The sequence below is a fragment of the Gadus chalcogrammus genome, chromosome 17 (assembly GCF_026213295.1).
Source record: "Gadus chalcogrammus isolate NIFS_2021 chromosome 17, NIFS_Gcha_1.0, whole genome shotgun sequence".
Lineage (NCBI taxonomy): Eukaryota > Metazoa > Chordata > Actinopteri > Gadiformes > Gadidae > Gadus > Gadus chalcogrammus.
Window position 1 is genome coordinate 1,253,298 of NC_079428.1, and position 19,019 is coordinate 1,272,316.

The 19,019-nt window shown below is 53.0% G+C and overlaps 1 protein-coding gene across 1 annotated transcript in view; it reads left to right on the forward strand.

Moving 5' to 3' along the window:
* dennd4c (DENN/MADD domain containing 4C) overlaps positions 1–19,019 on the forward strand; it is a 45,121-nt gene that overhangs the window by 18,708 nt on the left and 7,394 nt on the right. The window contains exons 5-23 of the mRNA XM_056575278.1: positions 736–905; positions 1,478–1,719; positions 2,218–2,284; positions 2,928–2,986; positions 4,429–4,573; positions 4,959–5,134; positions 5,624–5,712; positions 6,577–6,789; positions 8,329–8,474; positions 8,799–8,840; positions 10,045–10,175; positions 11,340–11,472; positions 11,846–12,052; positions 12,852–12,980; positions 13,350–13,497; positions 13,842–13,982; positions 15,684–15,818; positions 16,491–17,698; positions 18,380–18,584. Of these exons, the coding sequence (XP_056431253.1) occupies positions 736–905; positions 1,478–1,719; positions 2,218–2,284; positions 2,928–2,986; positions 4,429–4,573; positions 4,959–5,134; positions 5,624–5,712; positions 6,577–6,789; positions 8,329–8,474; positions 8,799–8,840; positions 10,045–10,175; positions 11,340–11,472; positions 11,846–12,052; positions 12,852–12,980; positions 13,350–13,497; positions 13,842–13,982; positions 15,684–15,818; positions 16,491–17,698; positions 18,380–18,584 (3,786 nt within the window). The remainder of the gene's footprint in view (positions 1–735; positions 906–1,477; positions 1,720–2,217; positions 2,285–2,927; positions 2,987–4,428; positions 4,574–4,958; positions 5,135–5,623; positions 5,713–6,576; positions 6,790–8,328; positions 8,475–8,798; positions 8,841–10,044; positions 10,176–11,339; positions 11,473–11,845; positions 12,053–12,851; positions 12,981–13,349; positions 13,498–13,841; positions 13,983–15,683; positions 15,819–16,490; positions 17,699–18,379; positions 18,585–19,019) is intronic.

Sequence of the window (19,019 nt, forward strand, 5' to 3'; positions counted from 1 at the left end):
AATTGTGTTTGAATGCCGACCTTTCTGTGTGTTGTTGCTTGTCATGAATCACGGGTCGATGGGTCTTACTTACCTATGGGTCTTACTGTTGCTGGCGAGAGAGCTACAATGCTAATGCAGCAACGCTCAAGGCCATGTGTTTCCCGCTATAAGCGACCACAACCGCACCCTAATTTGACAGAATGCCTTCTGTTATGAGATAGTATCTGGGGAACTGCTGTAGCATCTGCTAGACCTTTTTAATTTTGATCTTTGCTTCTGAATGCCTCTAACTTACATTGCGAAATGGTTCCTTGTGAAATAAACACACAGCCACGACACACAGAAGTCAAACACGTTAAACAAACACATGAGTGTGAATTTGTGCAACCTCACCCACAATGTCGGTATCTACGGCCGTATGTTTCCTTGTGAATCGGCTGTTTAAGTAATCTTTGCCCGCAGTGTTTCCTGTCAAAACAAATTTTTATGTTTTTGAAATGACTTGTCAGTCTATTTTTTTTTCCCACAAAAGGAGTTAATATTGACATAATTTCGCCTCGCTTCAAAGACCTTGTTTCTTCAAATAAATAACTTATTTGACTAGATACGTCTGTGAAGGTTAAGTGAATTCTTTCTGGTATTTTAGCACAGAAATAAATACAGAATCATAGACTGGTGCAGACGTCCCTCGTTTTCAAATTTTTGATTCACAAAATCCTCCTCCTCCTCCTCCTCGTGTTTCTGTGTCCTCAGGTCTCATCTTCCGCTACCCGGAGGATGACTACGAGTCCTTCCCGCTGTCCGAGTCCGTGCCCCTCTTCTGTCTGCCCATGGGGGCCAAGATCGAGTGCTGGGCCCCCAGCACCAAGGACCCCCTGCCTGTGTTCTCCACCTTCGTCCTGACCATCTCCACGGGGGAGAAGGTGAGCTGGCCTCCACCCCCCCAGACCCCTGAGCCACATGCCAGCCAATGGCTGAATGTTGGGCATTTTTGCGAAGCCCTTTGAGTGGCCATTGGTTACAAAAACACTGTATAAATGCAGTCCACTTACCTATTATCGTTTACATGACACTCATTCAGCAGACGCTTTTATCTAAAGTTACATGAGGACAAAATCAAATACAACAGAAATCTGGGTGACAAACGTTAATTTTTTTAACGAAGTAGACGTAGGAATAAAAGCCAAAATAGTTTTGTATGAGTAGTAATGCAAACGGTTACACGAGGTTTATCGTGTTCCCCGATGCTTTCTGACTCCCTCAGCGACAGTAGACCAGAGCTAAATAATAACGTGAACAACAGTGCAGCTTGAGATTCAGACGTTCCCGTCAGTCAGTCTTCTGGTGTTTCCTGAAGGTGGGGGTGGGGGGCCCTCTGTTCTCTTCCGTCTGTTTTTTGAGTACAATCTGCAATCAGGCGGGATTCACAGAAGAAGCGGTCGTTATTTGTCGTTTGTTTTGTTCACGAGTACTGAGACGGCCTCTGCTCCACCAGGTGTACGGCTCGGCCATCCAGTTCTACGAGCCCTACTCGGAGGAGCTGCTGAGCGAGAAGCAGAAGATCCAGCTGGGTCTGCTCACCACGGTGGAGAAGAAGCCGGTGCCGGGCCGCCACGTCACGGCCAACAAGTGCATCTGCCTGCTCTCCCGCTGGCCCTTCTTCGACTCCTTCCGCAAGTTCCTGGTGTTCCTGCACCAGCTGTCCTTCTCGGGCCCGCAGCCGCTGCCCATCGAGAAGTAAGGGGGCCGGGGGTCGCCGGGGGAGCTGGTCGCGTGGGCGAGAAGGGGATGGAGGAGGGTTTGGGTCGGGCCGCGACCGTAGACGTTCTCGGGGCTCGTGGTCCCAGGATGGGGGTTTGGGGCTTCGCCGTCAGAAGGCTGCTTGCTGAAGTTGACGAAGGTCACATGGTTGCTAGCTACTAACATCAGAACGCTGAGACCATGAGATGTATGATGATAAGATAAGATGTATATTTTATATGATAGGGTATTTCATAAAATCTATCAGTTAAGGCGTCGATAAAATACTGGGGAAATTTGTATGAATAAATATACTGGGGTGAAGTAACAAGCATGAGACACACAAAAATAGAAAACACTATTAGTCCCTGAAGGGAACATGTAGGGTTATGGGAGCAAAATAAGAAAGTAAAAGTGCATGTAGGGGTTATCACAGCCCTGAACTTCAGAGGCGAGACAATAACCCATCTCTCTGTGGATCTTCTCTCTTCACAGGCACATCTCACACTTCATGCACAACGTATCGTTCCCCTCCCCACAGAGGCCAAGAATCCTTGTTCAGGTGAACTCTCACTCACTCACTCACTCACTCACTCACTCACTCACTCACTCACTCACTCACTCACTCACTCACTCACTCACTCACTCACTCACTCACTCACTCACTCACTCACTCACTCACTCACTCACTCACTCACTCACTCACTCACTCACTCTCTCACATACACACACACACACAAACACACTCTCTCTCTCTGTCTCTCTCTCTCTCTGTCTCTCACTCACTCACTCACTCACTCACTCACTCACTCACTCACTCACTCACTCACTCACTCACTCACTCACTCACTCTCTCACATACACACACACACAAACACACTCTCTCTCTCTCTCTCTCTCTCTCTCTCTCTCTCTCTGTCTCTCACTCACTCACTCACTCACTCACTCACTCACTCACTCACTCACTCACTCACTCACTCACTCACTCACTCACTCACTCACTCACTCACTCACTCACTCACTCACTCACACTCACCCCTCCCATCACTCACCCCACATGTTTATGTATGTATTCCAACAGTTCAAACTATTGTTTAACTCTATTTGCAAAAATGTTGGGGAGGGGCTTTTATTGTGTTAATTGCGGCCTGATAACATAACATCTGTGGCTGGTCACATGTCATAACCTGAAATGTTCCTATCAGCTCTCGGCGTTTGACACCCTGATGCTCTCCCAGCCAGTCTGCACCCCCTTACCTCTCAGGTGAGTGAGCATGAGTTGACATTTAGTGCTTAAGCACATTCTTTTGTTCAAAGTGAAAGTACAAAACACATGGTAGTAGCAGCAGTAGAATATATATATTAGGTATTTTAGTGGGGATTTTATACTAATCAAAACATACTTAGAAATACTAAAGTTATATTTAAGCATGTTCCGCAAGGTGCCACACAATTCTGCACATTACACCAAGAAAAAATACCCCAAAAAGTGCATTAACACAAAGAAAGCTACTAGATTTCAGTAGCTGGAGTAGTTAATTCATTACTCTACACCCCTGCCAAGTAGACGTAGGAGTGGGGACTGGGTCTTACTCTAGACATAGTTTGGGTGGGGTGCCTCTGCACCATCACCGAGAAGGCGAAGCGTTCCAGAGGGGAAGCAGCGAAGCTATAAAAGAAATCCATTTCATTTTCCTGGCACGCCACCGGGCTAATTGTGCCCGTTTTTAAGTTTTCCAAGGTCAACCCTCCCACTGCCAACTTCCCAAACCAAAGTCAGTTTCTCCGGGAAATGTGAAAAAACGATTCCATTATCTAAATGACTCCTGCATGGACTGGAGCAAGGCACACAGCACAGATGGTTGTAGCGCTTAATTCCCTGGTTTCGGATTGATAATTGTTAGAAAAACAGCTTTAATAACGCTTGGACAACTTGGATGTGAACTTGTTTATCGGGATCGCAGGCTTTTTGTTTCCCTGCCTGACTTTAGTTTCACTAGTCTGGGGTAAACGTCTTGCATTGCTTGGGTTGTCCTGGTTTTCTCATCGTAGGCCCGTTCATGTGAAACGTTTTAGAAACACGACAGCTGTCTGGATCCCCAATAAAAGAATGGCAATAAAAGAATGCAAAAGAATAAAAATAATTGAAATAAAGGGTTAGTATATAATTAGGGCTGGGCCAATTTCCTAAATCGATTAGATTTCGATTCATAAGGTTCTGAATGGATTAATCACGATTTGATTAAATCTGCTCTTAAATAATGAAAATGGCTCAACTGTGTTACAAACTACAAATGTACTGTATTTTTTCTCTTCATCTGAAAACAACAGGTTTTAAGTGCAAACTTGTAATTTGGACAGTTTAAACTTGAGCTGTAAACCAAACTGTCTCAAGTCTCAAAAGTGCAAATTTGAAATTAGAAAGGAATTGCAAGTGAAAGTGTACTTGAAGTACTGAATTGCATTAAGGCATTGTTCATTAAAGTGCAAAAATAATAATGATGGTAACAAACTAAAAAAATAAAAATAAAAAATAAAAACTCGATCTCATGCCCTATGAATCGATATTAGAACATTTAAATGAAATCGAACCAAAATCGATTAAATCGATTTTTTTACCCAGCCCTACTTATAATGCAATTCCGTCGATTGCATTATAAGTATGACAGAATGACTGATGAACGACCTTCCCCCTTGCGCCCCCAGCGGGGCGGACTATGGCACCCTGGTGACCAACCTGGGCCCGGAGAACTGCGGCACGCTGCTGCACCTGGTGCTGATGGAGAGCAAGATCCTGCTGCACTCGCTGAGGCCCGACGTGCTGACCGGGGTGGCCGAGGCCGTGGTGGCAGTGAGTCCCTCTCCCTCTCTCTCCCCCTGGCCCTCTCCCTTACTCACCCCCTCGCTGTCCCCCTCTCGCTCCCTCCCTCTCCACCGTGGTGGCCGTGAGTCCCTCTCCCTCTCTCTCCCCCCTGGCCCTCTCCCTCACTCACCCCCTCGCTGTCTCCCTCCCCTCTCCCTCACTAGAAGGGGAGAGTTTGTTTCACAGTTACGGGTAACGTTTATTTTGTGTTTTTGCTTGGCTGTGATTTATCAATTCTCTGTTCTGCGAGATCAAAGCCACGACATCGAATCGGATCGAAGTCCCTTCCATCCGATGTGTGTGGTGAGGCTTAGTGTTGCTTCAATACTTCCTGTGTCATCCACCCCCTCTCCTCCTCTCCCCCTCCCCCCAGATGATCTTCCCCTTCCAGTGGCAGTGCCCCTACGTCCCCCTGTGCCCGCTCTCGCTGGCCGACGTCCTCAACGCGCCCTGCCCCTTCATCGTGGGGGTGGACTCCCGCTACTTCGACCTCTACGACCCCCCGCCCGACGTGGTCTGTGTGGACCTGGACACCCAGACCATCTACCAGTACGTCACACACTGGTCCCCCGCACCCCTCTCTCCCCTCTCGGTCGACTGGGCGACTCGATGTAATGCACATTTACATTCAGGTTGTTTCGCTCGTTCAGACGCTTTTATCCAAGGCAACTTATGATAAGTACATTTGTCAGAAGAAAGAGAAACGACAATACGTCTCTGTCGGTACAGTAAGGGTGTTCATAGAAACAAGTGACAAGCATTTAAAATCGCTAGGTTAACACATTCCCTTACAACAAAGATAGCCAGGATAATATTCTACACAATAGTAAAAGCTTTTTTTTGGGCTACGACTGCTAAATTGTGTTTCCTCGAGGAGGGGATTCTACCAGCAACACACGCTGTTGGGCTATTTATCTAGCTTCACCAGGCAAATGATGTAGATCTAACGAATCACCTCGGTTATGACGGTTGCTCTCGGCTAAACTCGGCCATTTTGGTGTTTTTCACTATATCTTCCTCTTCTTGACTTTGTGACAGGTCTGACGAGAAGAGACACAGCAGCTGGAAGAACCTTCCCAAGAAGCCGTGCAAGAGCCTGGTCAATTCCCTGAGCACGTTGGCCGCCGGTACGAACGCAGGCCTGCCTCACCTCACCTCGACTCACCTCGACTCACCTTGACTCCTGACTCCTAACACCTCCACTCCTAACTCCTAACTCCTTACTCCTAAGTGACTGATCATAGGTCATACTCTCGTACTTCTAGTTCTGGTCTTGACTTTATTGTTCCGCAACAATAAAGTCTGCAAAAATAGTCGAAAGTCCAAATATTTAATGTTTAACAAATTCAAAGGAATTTCTCTTTCGCTTTCACTCCTTCTCTCTTTCTCTTTCTCTTTCATTTGAAAAGGTCATCTATAGATCATCACCATTTAAGGGGAAAGAAAGCCCTCCTTTGTAACTAGGACACAAACTAGGGGTTAGGTAAAAGCTAAAGACCTGTGGCCGCTCAGTGTCTCTACCCCTCATGCGTTGACCCTGTAGGCAGTGGGCCTGGGTTCGAGTCCCCCCTGGAGTCCTAGGCTACATGCCCTCCCTCTCTTAAAGACACACACAACCGTACACCGTAGAGACACACAAAACCCAACCAAATAACAAATACACATTTCTTTGGTTTCTGGTTTTGTAAAAACGTCTGTTGGGCTGGCTGATGAATCGAATTTTGAGCGATCACCAAACTAATATAACAGAGATGTCTTTATTTTTTTTTTCATTCAGTGTTTTATGCAAAGTGCAGAACAGCTAGATACATATCTGTACATTACTTTAGATTTGAACATTTTCTATTTGACCATTTTGTGTATTTTTTTAAGGCAAAATTTCAGTGTTTTTTTGGAGAGACATGCTGAATAAATACATCATGATTTTAAATTGAAAAATAATCGTTTAGATAATCGTCATTTCAATCCCCCCCCCCCCCCCCCCCCCGTAGCGCGGAGAGCAGAGGCCCCCCCAGTGGAGGCCAGCCCCGTGGAGGTGGACTTCACCCTGCACAAGAAGACCACGCTGCGGGAGATGGAGATCCAGGAGGTGTTCCTGCGCTTCATGGCCACCATCCTGAAGGGTTACCGTAGCTACCTGAAGCCCATCACTCAGGCGCCGTCCGAGAAGGCCACCTCCGCCGACTCCCTCTACGACCTGCAAGGTGCTGGCAGCCCCCTCGCCCTCCCCCTCGCCCTCCCCCTCGCCCTCCCCCTCGCTCCCTCTCATGGCGCTCTCCCCCTCACCCTCCCCCTCGCTCCCTCTCATAGCTCTCTCCCCCTCGCCCTCCCCCTCGCTCCCTCTCATGGCGCTCTCCCCCTCGCCCTCCCCCTCGCTCCCTCTCATAGCGCTCTCCCCCTCTCATAACGCTCTCCCCCTCGCCCTCCCCCTCGCCCTCCCCCTCGCTCCCTCTCATAGCGCTCTCCCCCTCGCCCTCCCCCTCGCTCCCTCTCATAGCTCTCTCCCCCTCGCTCCCTCTCATAGCTCTCTCCCCCTCGCTCCCTCTCATAGCTCTCTCCCCCTTGCTCTCCCCCCCTTGCTCTCCCCCTCGCTCCCTCTCATAGCTCTCTCCCCCTCGCTCTCCCCCTCGCTCCCTCTCATAGCTCTCTCCCCCTCAATCTTCCCTCCTCCTTCTCATAGCTCGCTCCCCCTCGCTCTCTCCCTCACTCTCTCCCCCTTGCTCTCTCCCCCGCTCTCCCTCGCTCTCTCCCCCTCGCCCTCCCCCTCGCTCTCTCCCCCACTCTCTCCCTCTCGCCCTCCCCCTCGCTCTCTCCCTCGCTCTCTCATAGCTCTCTCCCCCTTGCTCTCTCCCTCGCTCTCTCCCCCTCGCTCTCCCCCTCGCTCTCTCATAGCTCTCTCCCCCTCGCTCTCCCCCTCAGTCTCCCCCTCACTCTCCCCCTCGCTCTGCCACTAATTAATTGCTGTTCTGTTAGTTTATGCATGTATTTGTATCTTCATGATGTTCCTGTGGGAGCAGAGTCATAATCAGGGGTGAAGGTGTTAATTTGGGGATGGCCAATAAGGAGAGCCTAACGGTGGATCAATATTATGATGGTCTTTATGTTTTATGGGATGTTGTATAGAAGCTGGCTAACACAAGTTACTTAGCTTAATGCATTATTCATTCACTGGCTCGCCTCTTCTAATGCCTGATTTTATCGGCATATCTATTTTAGGGAGCCATTTTAGGTGTTGTACAACGATCAATGATCTACGCAATCGGCTCTAAAGAGACGTTTGGCCTGTGGCTGGGAAATAGATTGCAGCATTACTCAAAATAATCCACGGCAAAGGGGCGAACCGGGAATAAAGAAAACAAATGGAGGAGATGTTTTAAAGTTTGACGTCCCCTTCTCGAAAATATCGATTCTCTAAAATACACAGAGCAAGCAAAAGGAACTTGCTTAGTACTTAGCGTTGTGTAGCATCTTATCCTAACTATATGTGTTGTGTTGCAATGGGTTAACCCAGCGATTGTTAGTGCTTGGCACTTGTTTCTATGAACATCCTCACTGTTCCGACTGACATAGGCAGTATATTGTTTCTCTTCTTCTGACAAATGTGCTTATTGTAAGTCACTGTGGATAACAGCGTCTGCTAAACGCCCTTAATTTAAGTGTATGCTATGCAGACGTTTAGTTCAACGCTCAGTCGTTGAGTGGTCTGCGGATTGGGTCTCACGACGTCTGCTGCGTTCCTCCAGGGTTCCTGAAGAGCCGCGACCGCACCCACCAGAAGTTCTACGGCCAGCTGACCAAGACGCAGATCTTCATCCGCTTCATCGAGGAGTGCACCTTCGTCAGCGACAAGGATACCGGCCTCGCCTTCTTCGACGACTGCATCGAGAAGGTAAACCCAAACCCCCCAACCTCCACACTGAAAACGACAATTCATCATCAAAATTGACTTCACCATCATTCACACTGAATGATCATCATTGACAAATGATCATGATCAACTGTGAATGATCATCATTGAGGGTGAACGATAATCATTGAGGGTGAATCCTCCTCATGACGGGCCAGAGTTTTGTCAGTTTGTCGTGAGTTACTGTCTCCGTCAGTCCGTGTTTGATGCAGTTTTATCAGGAGAACATTCCTCTGCTAGGAGAGAGGAAGTGGATGTTTCCTCTGATTCATTGATTCCATGTCGCTCTCTCTCTCCGTCTGGCAGCTTTTTCCTCCCGATAAAGGCGGCGACTCCAAGGCCAACAAGGTAGGTCGACACAGATTTATTTTCCACATCCTCGCTCTGCATTTCCTCTGGTTTGTCGCTCAGAAACCGACGGCTTAATCATTCAACCTTGTCTCAATCCATGAACTATTGCCTGCGGCGCGCTGTAGCGCAGACTGTTTTTCTTTCACTTTTATTACGCTACCTAGTACTGGAATTGTTTTTTCCGGTCTTTCTTTCTTAGAAACACAAATCTACCTCAAACAAAAATCAATCAGTCACTTACTGGTGAGGCGTCACTTTCCAGGAAGCCATAATTCCCATTTTAGTTTTTTTATTAACTAGAATAAACTAAAACTTTATAATATTCCATTTTAGGACATTCGTCCATGTCCATGGTAGAATGAGTTTATCATTATATCTGCAGTTGCGTCAGTGTTCACAAAGCATCCACCAAGTGGGGGCCGAGCCCCCGTGATGTTGGGGGGCCACTGAGTGACCTCCCTGTGCTACCCTCCGTCAGGTGGAGGGGGAGCCCTGTGATGTTGGGGGAGGTCTGAGTGACCTCCCTGTGCTACCCTCCGTCAGGTGGAGGGGGAGCCCTGTGATGTTGGGGGGGCCTTCTGAGTGACCTCCCTGTGCTACCCTCCGTCAGGTGGAGGGGGAGCCCTGTGGTGTTGGGGGGCCACTGAGTGACCTCCCTGTGCTAACCTCCGTCAGGTGGAGGGGGAGCCCTGTGGTGTTGGGGGGCCACTGAGTGACCTCCCTGTGCTACCCTCCGTCAGGTGGAGGGGGAGCCCTGTGATGTGGGGGGGGCCTTCTGAGTGACCTCCCTGTGCTACCCTCCGTCAGGTGGAGGGGGAGCCCTGTGATGTTGGGGGAGGTCTGAGTGACCTCCCTGTGCTACCCTCCGTCAGGTGGAGGGGGAGCCCTGTGGTGTTGGGGGGGCCTTCTGAGTGACCTCCCTGTGCTACCCTCCGTCAGGTGGAGGGGGAGCCCTGTGATGTGGGGGGGCCACTGAGTGACCTCCCTGTGCTAACCTCCGTCAGGTGGAGGGGGAGCCCTGTGGTGTTGGGGGGGCCTTCTGAGTGACCTCCCTGTGCTAACCTCCGTCAGGTGGAGGGGGAGCCCTGTGGTGGAGGGGGGCCACTGAGTGACCTCCCTGTGCTAACCTCCGTCAGGTGGAGGGGGAGCCCTGTGGTGTTGGGGGGCCACTGAGTGACCTCCCTGTGCTACCCTCCGTCAGGTGGAGGGGGAGTCCTTGGAGGAGACCAAGCTGATGGAGCTGGACGAGTCCCAGAGGAGCGAGCACACCGTCTTCGTCATGCCCCCAGAGCCCCCCTGTGAGGGCGGGGTCGAGCCCCCCCCCCGCTACAGGTGAGGACCGGTCCCACACGGGCCGACCCCGTGATGTGGTCTAACCCCCCCCCCCCATGATGTGGTCTAACCCCATGATGTGGTCTAACCCCCCCCCCCCCCCCCATGATGTGGTCTAACCCCCCCCCCATGATGTGGTCTAACCCCATGATGTGGTCTATCCCCAGGATGTGGTCTAACCCCATGATGTGGTCTAACCCCATGATGTGATCTAACCCCATGATGTGGTCTAACCCCCCCCCCCCCCCATGATGTGGTCTAACCCCATGATGTGGTCTAACCCCATGATGTGGTCTAACCCCATGATGTGGTCTAACCCCATGATGTGGTCTAACCCCAGGATGCGGTTTCCCAGTTTGCTTCCGCTACGAATTCAGAGAGGGCTTCAACTGCGCATTTTATAAAACTCAAAAAGACGATACTTACTTTTGTATCAAATTAGGGGAATCTTACATCCAGAGATTCAAATAAAGTGTAATTTAATAAACGACACATGCTTTTACAAATATTTACAAATATTCAGACACAATATAAATTTTTCCTCCAAAACAAACATCACGAATGGGTGCGACTTTGGGGAGAGAGACACGCATTCCTCTAACGAAAACATCGGAAAAGGAAACAAGCCTCCGATGACTCAGTGTATACAAATACTCGGCTGTCATCTGGATCGTCCCCTCGGCCTGGCTGAAAGCCTTCACAGAGCACTTTCTACCACAAGCCTGGCAGTCAAAAGCCCCAAACACCCGGTGGGGAATCTTTGAGAAGATGACCACTTCCTGGATGGATGTAAGGTTCAGAGGGCACCGGACGAACAGGCAACATAATGTTATCGTTAACATGTAGCTATGGTGAAATAAAAACAGTGATGGACGACCATATGAAGATCTGAAACCTGTTCAGATTTGTATGCGAAGGATCACTTCTCATTCACTCTTTATTTACTGCTGTGACTAAAAACCATGGCAACCCATATCTGTTTTCATCTCAGCCTTGAGAACCTTTGTGACGTGTTATCCCCGCGAGAACATCCCATAGTCTCTTTGAATTCAACCGGAGCCTTAGTCACCCTTACTGCCCCTTCGCCCCCTCCTCCAGCGACCCTAACTGCGCCCTAACCTCCTCACCCAGTCACCCTTCCTGATCATTCACCCCCTCATCCAGTTACAAGCGGTTCCCCCGGCTCCGCATGGAGCTGTTCGACCGGCCCAAGGAGCTGCGGCCGGCCCTGGACATGAGGACGGCGGGCTCTAGTCTGTCCAGCAGCCCCGCCCTGCTGGCCAAGAGGACCAAGCAGGTACGCATGCAAACACACGCAGCATTCGCCTGGTCACCGACGCACACCCACTCAAGATTGTGGGTCACGCGCCATCACCCACTAGCTTACTCACTCAGTTATTATCCTGCAAACAACAATGCATTGCATTCTAGATTTTGATGTGAAATCTAATACAGAATCAATTATAGAACAATGTGGGGCATGGCTGGTTTCCTAGTTGATAGAAAACAAAAGTCGTCCAAATCTGACCCAAAGTAATCACGTCCCCACACCGGCGTCCAATAGACACACACATCTATGAATACCAAAAAGGCCCCAAACATCAGCTTCCACTCCGTCCGCTTGTCCGACCACCGCGTGAACCCGTCCTCCTGCACTTCCTCCCCGACAGGAAGTGAAGCTGGCGTACAAGGTGGCGAAGCGCTCCAACTCGGACCCGGCGCAGTGGGCGCGCTGCCTGTTCAGCCACAGCTACAGCCTCTGGTTCATCTGCCTGCCCCCCCGCCTGCGCGTGGCGCGCTCCAAGGCCCGCGCCATGCACCAGGCCTACGACGTGCTGCTGCGGATGAGGATGGCCGAGGTGGAGATGCTGGACGAGGTACGGCGTCACACGATGCTCTCTGCTCCCGGGGAGAGGGGTTTCTCTGGGGGTCACGGATGGATGGATGGATGGATGGATGGATGGATGGATGGATGGATGGATGGATGGATGGATGGATGGATGGATGGATGGATGGATGGATGGATGGATGGATGGATGGATGGAGAGATTGTAAACAGAAGGTGTGGTGGTGATGGATGGATCTATACATGGATGGATCGATAGAAAGGTGGGTTTGGGTACTAGGAGCGTGAAAGAAGTCAGTAGACTGAATGACGTAACGTATAGACGGACGGCGTGAATGATAGAGGAGTAGATGGCTCGAGGAATCGACGGAAAGATACAGATGGCTCGAGGGATGGATGTTCGAGAGATGTTTAGATAGATGGATGGATGGATAGAGGGATGGGTCGATCCATTGAGATAGAGGGGTGTAGAAAGAGATGGATTGAGGGCGAGATGGGCGGAGAGAGAGAGAGAGAGAGAGAGAGAGAGAGAGAGAGAGAGAGAGAGAGAGAGAGAGAGAGAGAGAGAGAGAGAGAGAGAGAGAGAGAGAGAGAGAGAGAGAGAGAGAGAGAGAGAGAGAGAGAGAGAGAGAGAGAGAGAGAGAGAGAGAGAGAGAGACGTGTGCGTCCTGTGTCCAGGTGTGCTACCGCGTGGTGATGCAGGTGGATGGATAGAGAGAGAGAGAGAGAGAGAGAGAGACGTGTGCGTCCTGTGTCCAGGTGTGCTACCGCGTGGTGATGCAGGTGGATAGAGAGAGAGAGAGAGAGAGACGTGTGCGTCCTGTGTCCAGGTGTGCTACCGCGTGGTGATGCAGCTGTGCGGACTGTGGGAGCAGCCCGTGATGGCGGTGCGCGTTCTGGTGGAGATGAAGAAGGCGGGCGTGCACCCCAACGCCATCACCTACGGGTACTACAACAAGGTGAGGCGTGCACCCCAACGCCATCACCTACGGGTACTACAACAAGGTAGGCAGGACCGGACTGTGCTGGAGGCGTCGAGGTGGTCACGTGGCTACAGTGAGGGAAGGAGCTCGGTCGTATGGGCCCTGAACAGTTCAGGAGTCACTAGGTAGGAGCCGGCGGATGGTTGCCAGTTCGATCCCCGGCTCCTCCTAGCAGAGTGTCGAGGTGTCCCTGAGCGAGACGCCTCACCCTGACTGCTCCTGACCAGCTGGCTGGCGCCGTTTGCGGTTGACAATGCCCGTCTGTGTGCGATGAATGGTTGCAAGTCACTTTGGACCGAAGCGTCTCCTAACTGTACCCGTCGCTGTGTGGCACCCATCCTCCAGGCGGTCCTGGAGAGCCCGTGGCCCAGCCGTAACCGCAGCGGCCTCTTCATGTGGACCAAGGTGCGCAACGTCCTGCGAGGGGTGGCCCAGTTCAAGCAGCTCAACGACCGGCCCCTGACCACCAAGAACCCCACCATCACCACCACAGGTGGGCCCCTCCCCTCGGGCCCTGACCCATGTGACCATGTTGTGCATCAAGCTATCCAGCGCTAATCCAGCGCTAACAAGGAGACGTTTGTGCGAGGACCGGAGCTAACGAGGACATTCGTTGCGGCCTTTCACGATGCGTCTGTATAAAGTTGATCAGTGCCCGTCACTAGCGTCCATTGAGAGACCGATACGTGTGTAGTTTAACTGAGAACAGCAAAGTGGCCCCTTACTCTCCCTTCTGAAGCAAATGGTTTATTTATTCACTCATACAATATTAAACTGATCAATCCATGAACGGCACTATGATCAATATGTTTTGACCTCCCCCCCACCCCCCTTCAGCCGCGTCCCCGCCCACATCAGGGGGGGTCCGGGCCGCCGACCGCCTGAGCCAGCTCAGCGCTGACAGCTCCGGCGAGCCCAACGGCGAGCAGAGCCTGCTGTTTGGCGTGGGAGACCCTGCGGACACATGTTACACTACCGGTATGCCCCACCCCCTAACGCCAGCACACGTGAAATGACATCCTGGGGGTTTCATTCTTTTTCTTGGTGGTAATGGGTTGCCACCAAGTCCTTCTGATGTATCGAGACCTGCACTGTATGTGTTGTCCCTTTGGCGACCTCTAGTGGTCTTAGTTGTAATTTCCCCTTTTTCACAGTTTCTGTCGTATGTTCCAGAAGTCTACCGGAATAAAACAGTTTAGAAAGGGAAATTCCCTGTATGGATGGATTGATTCATGGACGGGCACGTTTTATATCTGAGACACTTTGCAGTTGCAGTAAAATATAAAGCTGGTTTAAGGTTTTTACAGGAAAACCCAACTGCAACACCACTTGTAGATTGGCTTGCATTAGAGGGCTCCCTCTACTGGCAAACACCTGCTACTGCAACATCACCTCTGATTGGCTGACACGGTCATCTGGTCACTTCCTGATGAAAAGTTGACGCGACTCAGGCCTGTCCTCTCCTTAATGAGTCTGAGATGAAGGACTGTTGAGACCTGCAGACCCAAAGTGATCACACATAACAAAAGGGCCGACTCCGGGAGTTTGGACCCCCTGGGGGGCCCCTGGGGGGCCCCGGAGGGCCGCTGCTGCCGTAGAGCTGGTGGGTCATCCTCGCTGTGCTTTGAACCCCCCAGGAGGGCAGCAGTCAGACCAGGGCTACGGCTCAAAGGACGAGCTCCACCAGGACCCCGTCCAGGCCTCCGGCGCAGGCCTGCATCCCGCCAACAGTCAGTAGAGTAGACACCCGGTCGCACACGCCCGGAACACACATCCCACCCAGACCAGTGACCCAGACCAGTGACCCAGACCAGTGACCCAGACCAGTGACCCAGACCAGTATCCCAGAACCAGTGACCCAGACCAGTGACCCAGACCAGTGACCCAGACCCGTGACCCAGACCAGTGACCCAGACCCAGTGACCCAGAACCAGTGACCCAGACCAGTGACCCAGACCAGTGACCCAGACCAGTGACCCAGACCAGTGACCCGGAACCAGTGACCCGGAACCAGTGACCCGGAACCAGTGACCCAGACCAGTGCACCAGAACCAGTGACCCAGACCAGTGACCCGGAACCAGTGACCCAGACCAGTGCACCAGAACCAGTGCACCAGAACCAGTGACCCAGAACCAGTGACGCAGACCAGTTCTAGTGTTAAGTACAGAACTAGTATGGCGAGGCGGTGGTCGGCCCGGGGCAGAGCACCTTGTAGTCCCACGTGTTGCTTCCCTCTCTCCGGCCTGCTTTCACCTCTCTTTCCTGTCCTGTCCATAAAGGCATGAAAGCCTTACGATAAACCAGAACAAAGTGTACTGTATTAATGTATCACATGTATTGATAAAACTGAAAATGTATAAATATGAGTCCTGACGTGGATGAGTTAAAGACTATAGTTCATAATCAGGAACGTCTTTTCAGTGCATTCATATTCATTGTGTGTATTTAGTTCATATTCATTGTGTGTATTTAGTTCATATATTCATTGTGTGTATTTAGTTCATATTCATTGTGTGTATTTAGTTCATATATTCATTGTGTGTATTTAGTTCATATTCAGTGTGTGTATTTAGTTCATATTCATTGTGTGTATTAAGTTCATATTCATTGTGTGTTGTAGTAGTTCATGTTCAGTGTGTTTCTGTGTGTGTGTATCAATACATGTCGTCCCTCCCCAGGTCCTGCGGTCTCACTGGACGGCGTCGCGGCGCCGGCTGACTCCTCCGGGCCTGTGGGGGCGCCACCCCCGGCGGTGCCCAGCATCGTGAGGCCGTCCTCCTCGTCGGCAGCCCTCGCCGGCGCCAGGGACACGGGTAAGAGGTCCCGACGGGTGACCCTCCTCCAGAGAGGACCGAACCCAGGCCTACGGCCCCTCCTCCAGGGGGGCTCGTCGACCCCGCTGTGGCTAACCCTGGGTCTGCTGCCTGTTGGTACCAGGGCACGCGGTCATGGTTAACCTGGGTTATCCTCACTAGTTCAGCCCACCACCCGTGCCCTCAAGGCCGCCTTGCCCCCGGGCCTACGACGATAAGTGGGCCTATCATGAGCTGGAGTATTTTTTAATTTTTTTAATACTGGCTTATGATAGGCCACCCGATCGACGTAGGCCCAAGACAATGGGATTTTTTTTGTTTTGGGCTTCAAAGATCAGAGGCCTATCATGAGGCAAGAAAAATAATTGACACATCTTCTTTGTAAGACCCCCTCTCAGGGGGCCTACGAAACCTCTCAGCCCCAGGGCCCAATGGCAGGTTAATGCAGGCCTGCATGCCCTGGTACATAAAGTTGGCAGATTCATCAATTATTGTAACAAGTGACACCGGCGACTCCCCTACGATGACTCCTCGGTGTGAAGGATAGAAACGTTTCCTTTAGAGACGTTTCCATGGAAGTTTGCATGTAAATCTGAAGAAAAATCAGAATGATGAGATGATTGTCATCTGTAGGTTCCTGCCCGTTAACCGCTCACCGTGTGTTCTGTCCAGGCGCTGGAGCGGCGCCCTCTAGTGGCGGTGTCGGCGGTGACGTCGCTCCGTCCTCCGCTGACCCCGCCTCCGCGCCGGCAGCGGCCCAGCCCCGCCCCCAGCGGCCGCGGCAGAAGAGCTTCGCCGAGCGCAGCCGCAGCTTCAGCTCGGAGAGCCGCGCAGGCATGCTGTCGGACGGCGGCGTGGACGCCATGGCGAGCCGCATGGGCGCCGACGCCCGAATACTGGCCGCCGCCCTGTCCACGGCCGCCGCGCTGGGAGGGGGAGGAGCCGGAGGGGGGGGCGTGTCCAAGGCCCTCTTCAAAGACCTGGACGAGGAGCCCGAGGACGACCTGGGCTCGCCTTTGGTCGACCTGGGCTCGTCGTCGGTCGACCTGGGCTCCCCATTGGTCGATCTGTCAGAGGAGGCGGGGCCTCAAGAAGACGCGGTCCCAGGGGAGGAGGAGGCGAAGGAGGGGACGGGATTGGAGGAAGGGCTGACGGAGGGGGTCGGGGAGGAGATGGAGGAGGAGGAGGAGGAGGAGGAGGAGGTGGTGAAGGACAGCGATCTCGCCGACGAGGCGGCGGCGGCGGGGCGGCCGCTGGAGCGCGAAGACGTGGTGGTGGGCGCCGACCCGCTGTCCCGCATGGTGTCGGAGACGGAGGAGCTGGCCTCCATCTCCAGCCAGGACCTGCCCAGCCCCGCCTCCAGCCTGCCCGCCGTGGTGTCGCGCAACCTGGCCGAGGAGATCGAGATGTACATGAGCCTGCGCAGCCCGCTGGGGCCCAAGTCCTCCAGCATGGAGCTCCGCTTCGACCCCGCCCCCCCGCCGGAGCCCTCCCCCCTGGCGCGGCGGGCCAGCCTCCCCGTGCCCCCCGCCCAGACCCCCTCTCCCCCCTCCACCACGGCGTCGCAGGAGGCCACGCCCAAGCGCAGCCCCCACGCCGTCACGCGCTCCAAGACCTTCACGGCCCGCGGCCGCACGCCCGTCTCCGGGGGCGCGGCGAGCCTGACGCCGCGGCCCAACGCGCTCACGGCGCTGGTGAGGGCGTCGCCCGCCGCCAACACCCTGGGCTCGGTCATCAACTCGTTCTCGGGCATGAAGATGGACGCGCTGCTGTCGGGGCCCAAGATGGACGTGCTGAAGTCCGGCATGAAGCAGGCGACCAGCGTGGCCAGCAAGGTGTGGGGCGCCGTGGTGTCGGCCTACGCCTACTCCGACGACGAGGTGAGTGGGCCGGCGTGGGCCTTGACCCCTGGTTGACCCCGTGTTGACCTACAGCTGATTCGCTCCATCACGGTTGTTATTTAAACTGAGGAGAGAAGGAGGGAGATCAGCCCCGGGATTGATTGGTTTGGTCTGTGGACCTCCACAGACCAAACCAATCTTGAGTCGAAAATTCTACCTATTATTTAGTAATCGACCGTCGGTCAGAGCAGTAGCAGATGGCCCTTAGTGTGACGACAGAGAGGAGATGGCTGCAACTAAAAACAAATGGGAGCCCTTTGGTCGACGCAGTTATCGAAAGTGTTGTGCTTTAATGACTGCATGCAAACGCAGCATAGGTGACCTCTGGGGGAATCGACCCCTAACCAGCCAATCATACTCTACCCAGTGAGCTAAAGTACACCCCGGTCCCAAAGAAGAGCCACCCTCTCTGTACCCCTCACTCCCTCCCTCGCTTACCCTCTCTCACCCTCTCTCACCCTCTCCCTCCCTCCCTCTACCCCTTACTCTCTCCCTCCCTCACCCTCTCCCTCCCTCCCTCTCTCACCCTCTCCCTCGTCCCCTCGTCCCCTCCCTCTCTCACCCCCCCCCCCTCTCCTACAAGGTGCCGAGTCCCAGAGTGCAGTTTTATAAATGTTCCGTCCGATGACACGTGAGCCTGAGTCTACTTCCTGTTTGCAGGAGGAGGCGGGGCCGAGCGCGGCGGGCGGCGGGGGCTTCCCCCCCCACCTGAACGACACCCTGCTGACGGAGCGGGGGGAGGCGGAGGGCGGGGCCGAGCGGGGGGGGGCCCTGGGCCTGGTGGCCAACGGGCTGCACCACAGCCGCAGCAGCCTGGGGAGCAGCAGCGGCAGCAGCGACACGGGCCGGGGGGGGCCCCACACACGTAGGGACACACACACTGAGACGCACACACTGAGACGCACACACTGAAACGCAGAGACCCACACACTGAGACCCACACACTGAGACACACACACTGAGACGCACACACTGAGACACACACACTGAGACACACACACTGAGACATACACACTGAGACACAGAGACACACACACTGAGACACACACACTGAGACACACACACTGAGACGCACACACTGAGACGCAGAGACACACACACTGAGACGCACACACTGAGACACACACACTGAGGCGCACACACTGAGACACACACACACTCAGAGACACACACTCAGAGACACACACACACTGAGACACACACACTGAGACAGAGACACACACTGAGACGCACACACTGAGACGCAGAGACACACACACTGAGACACACACACTGAGACACAGAGACACACACACACACT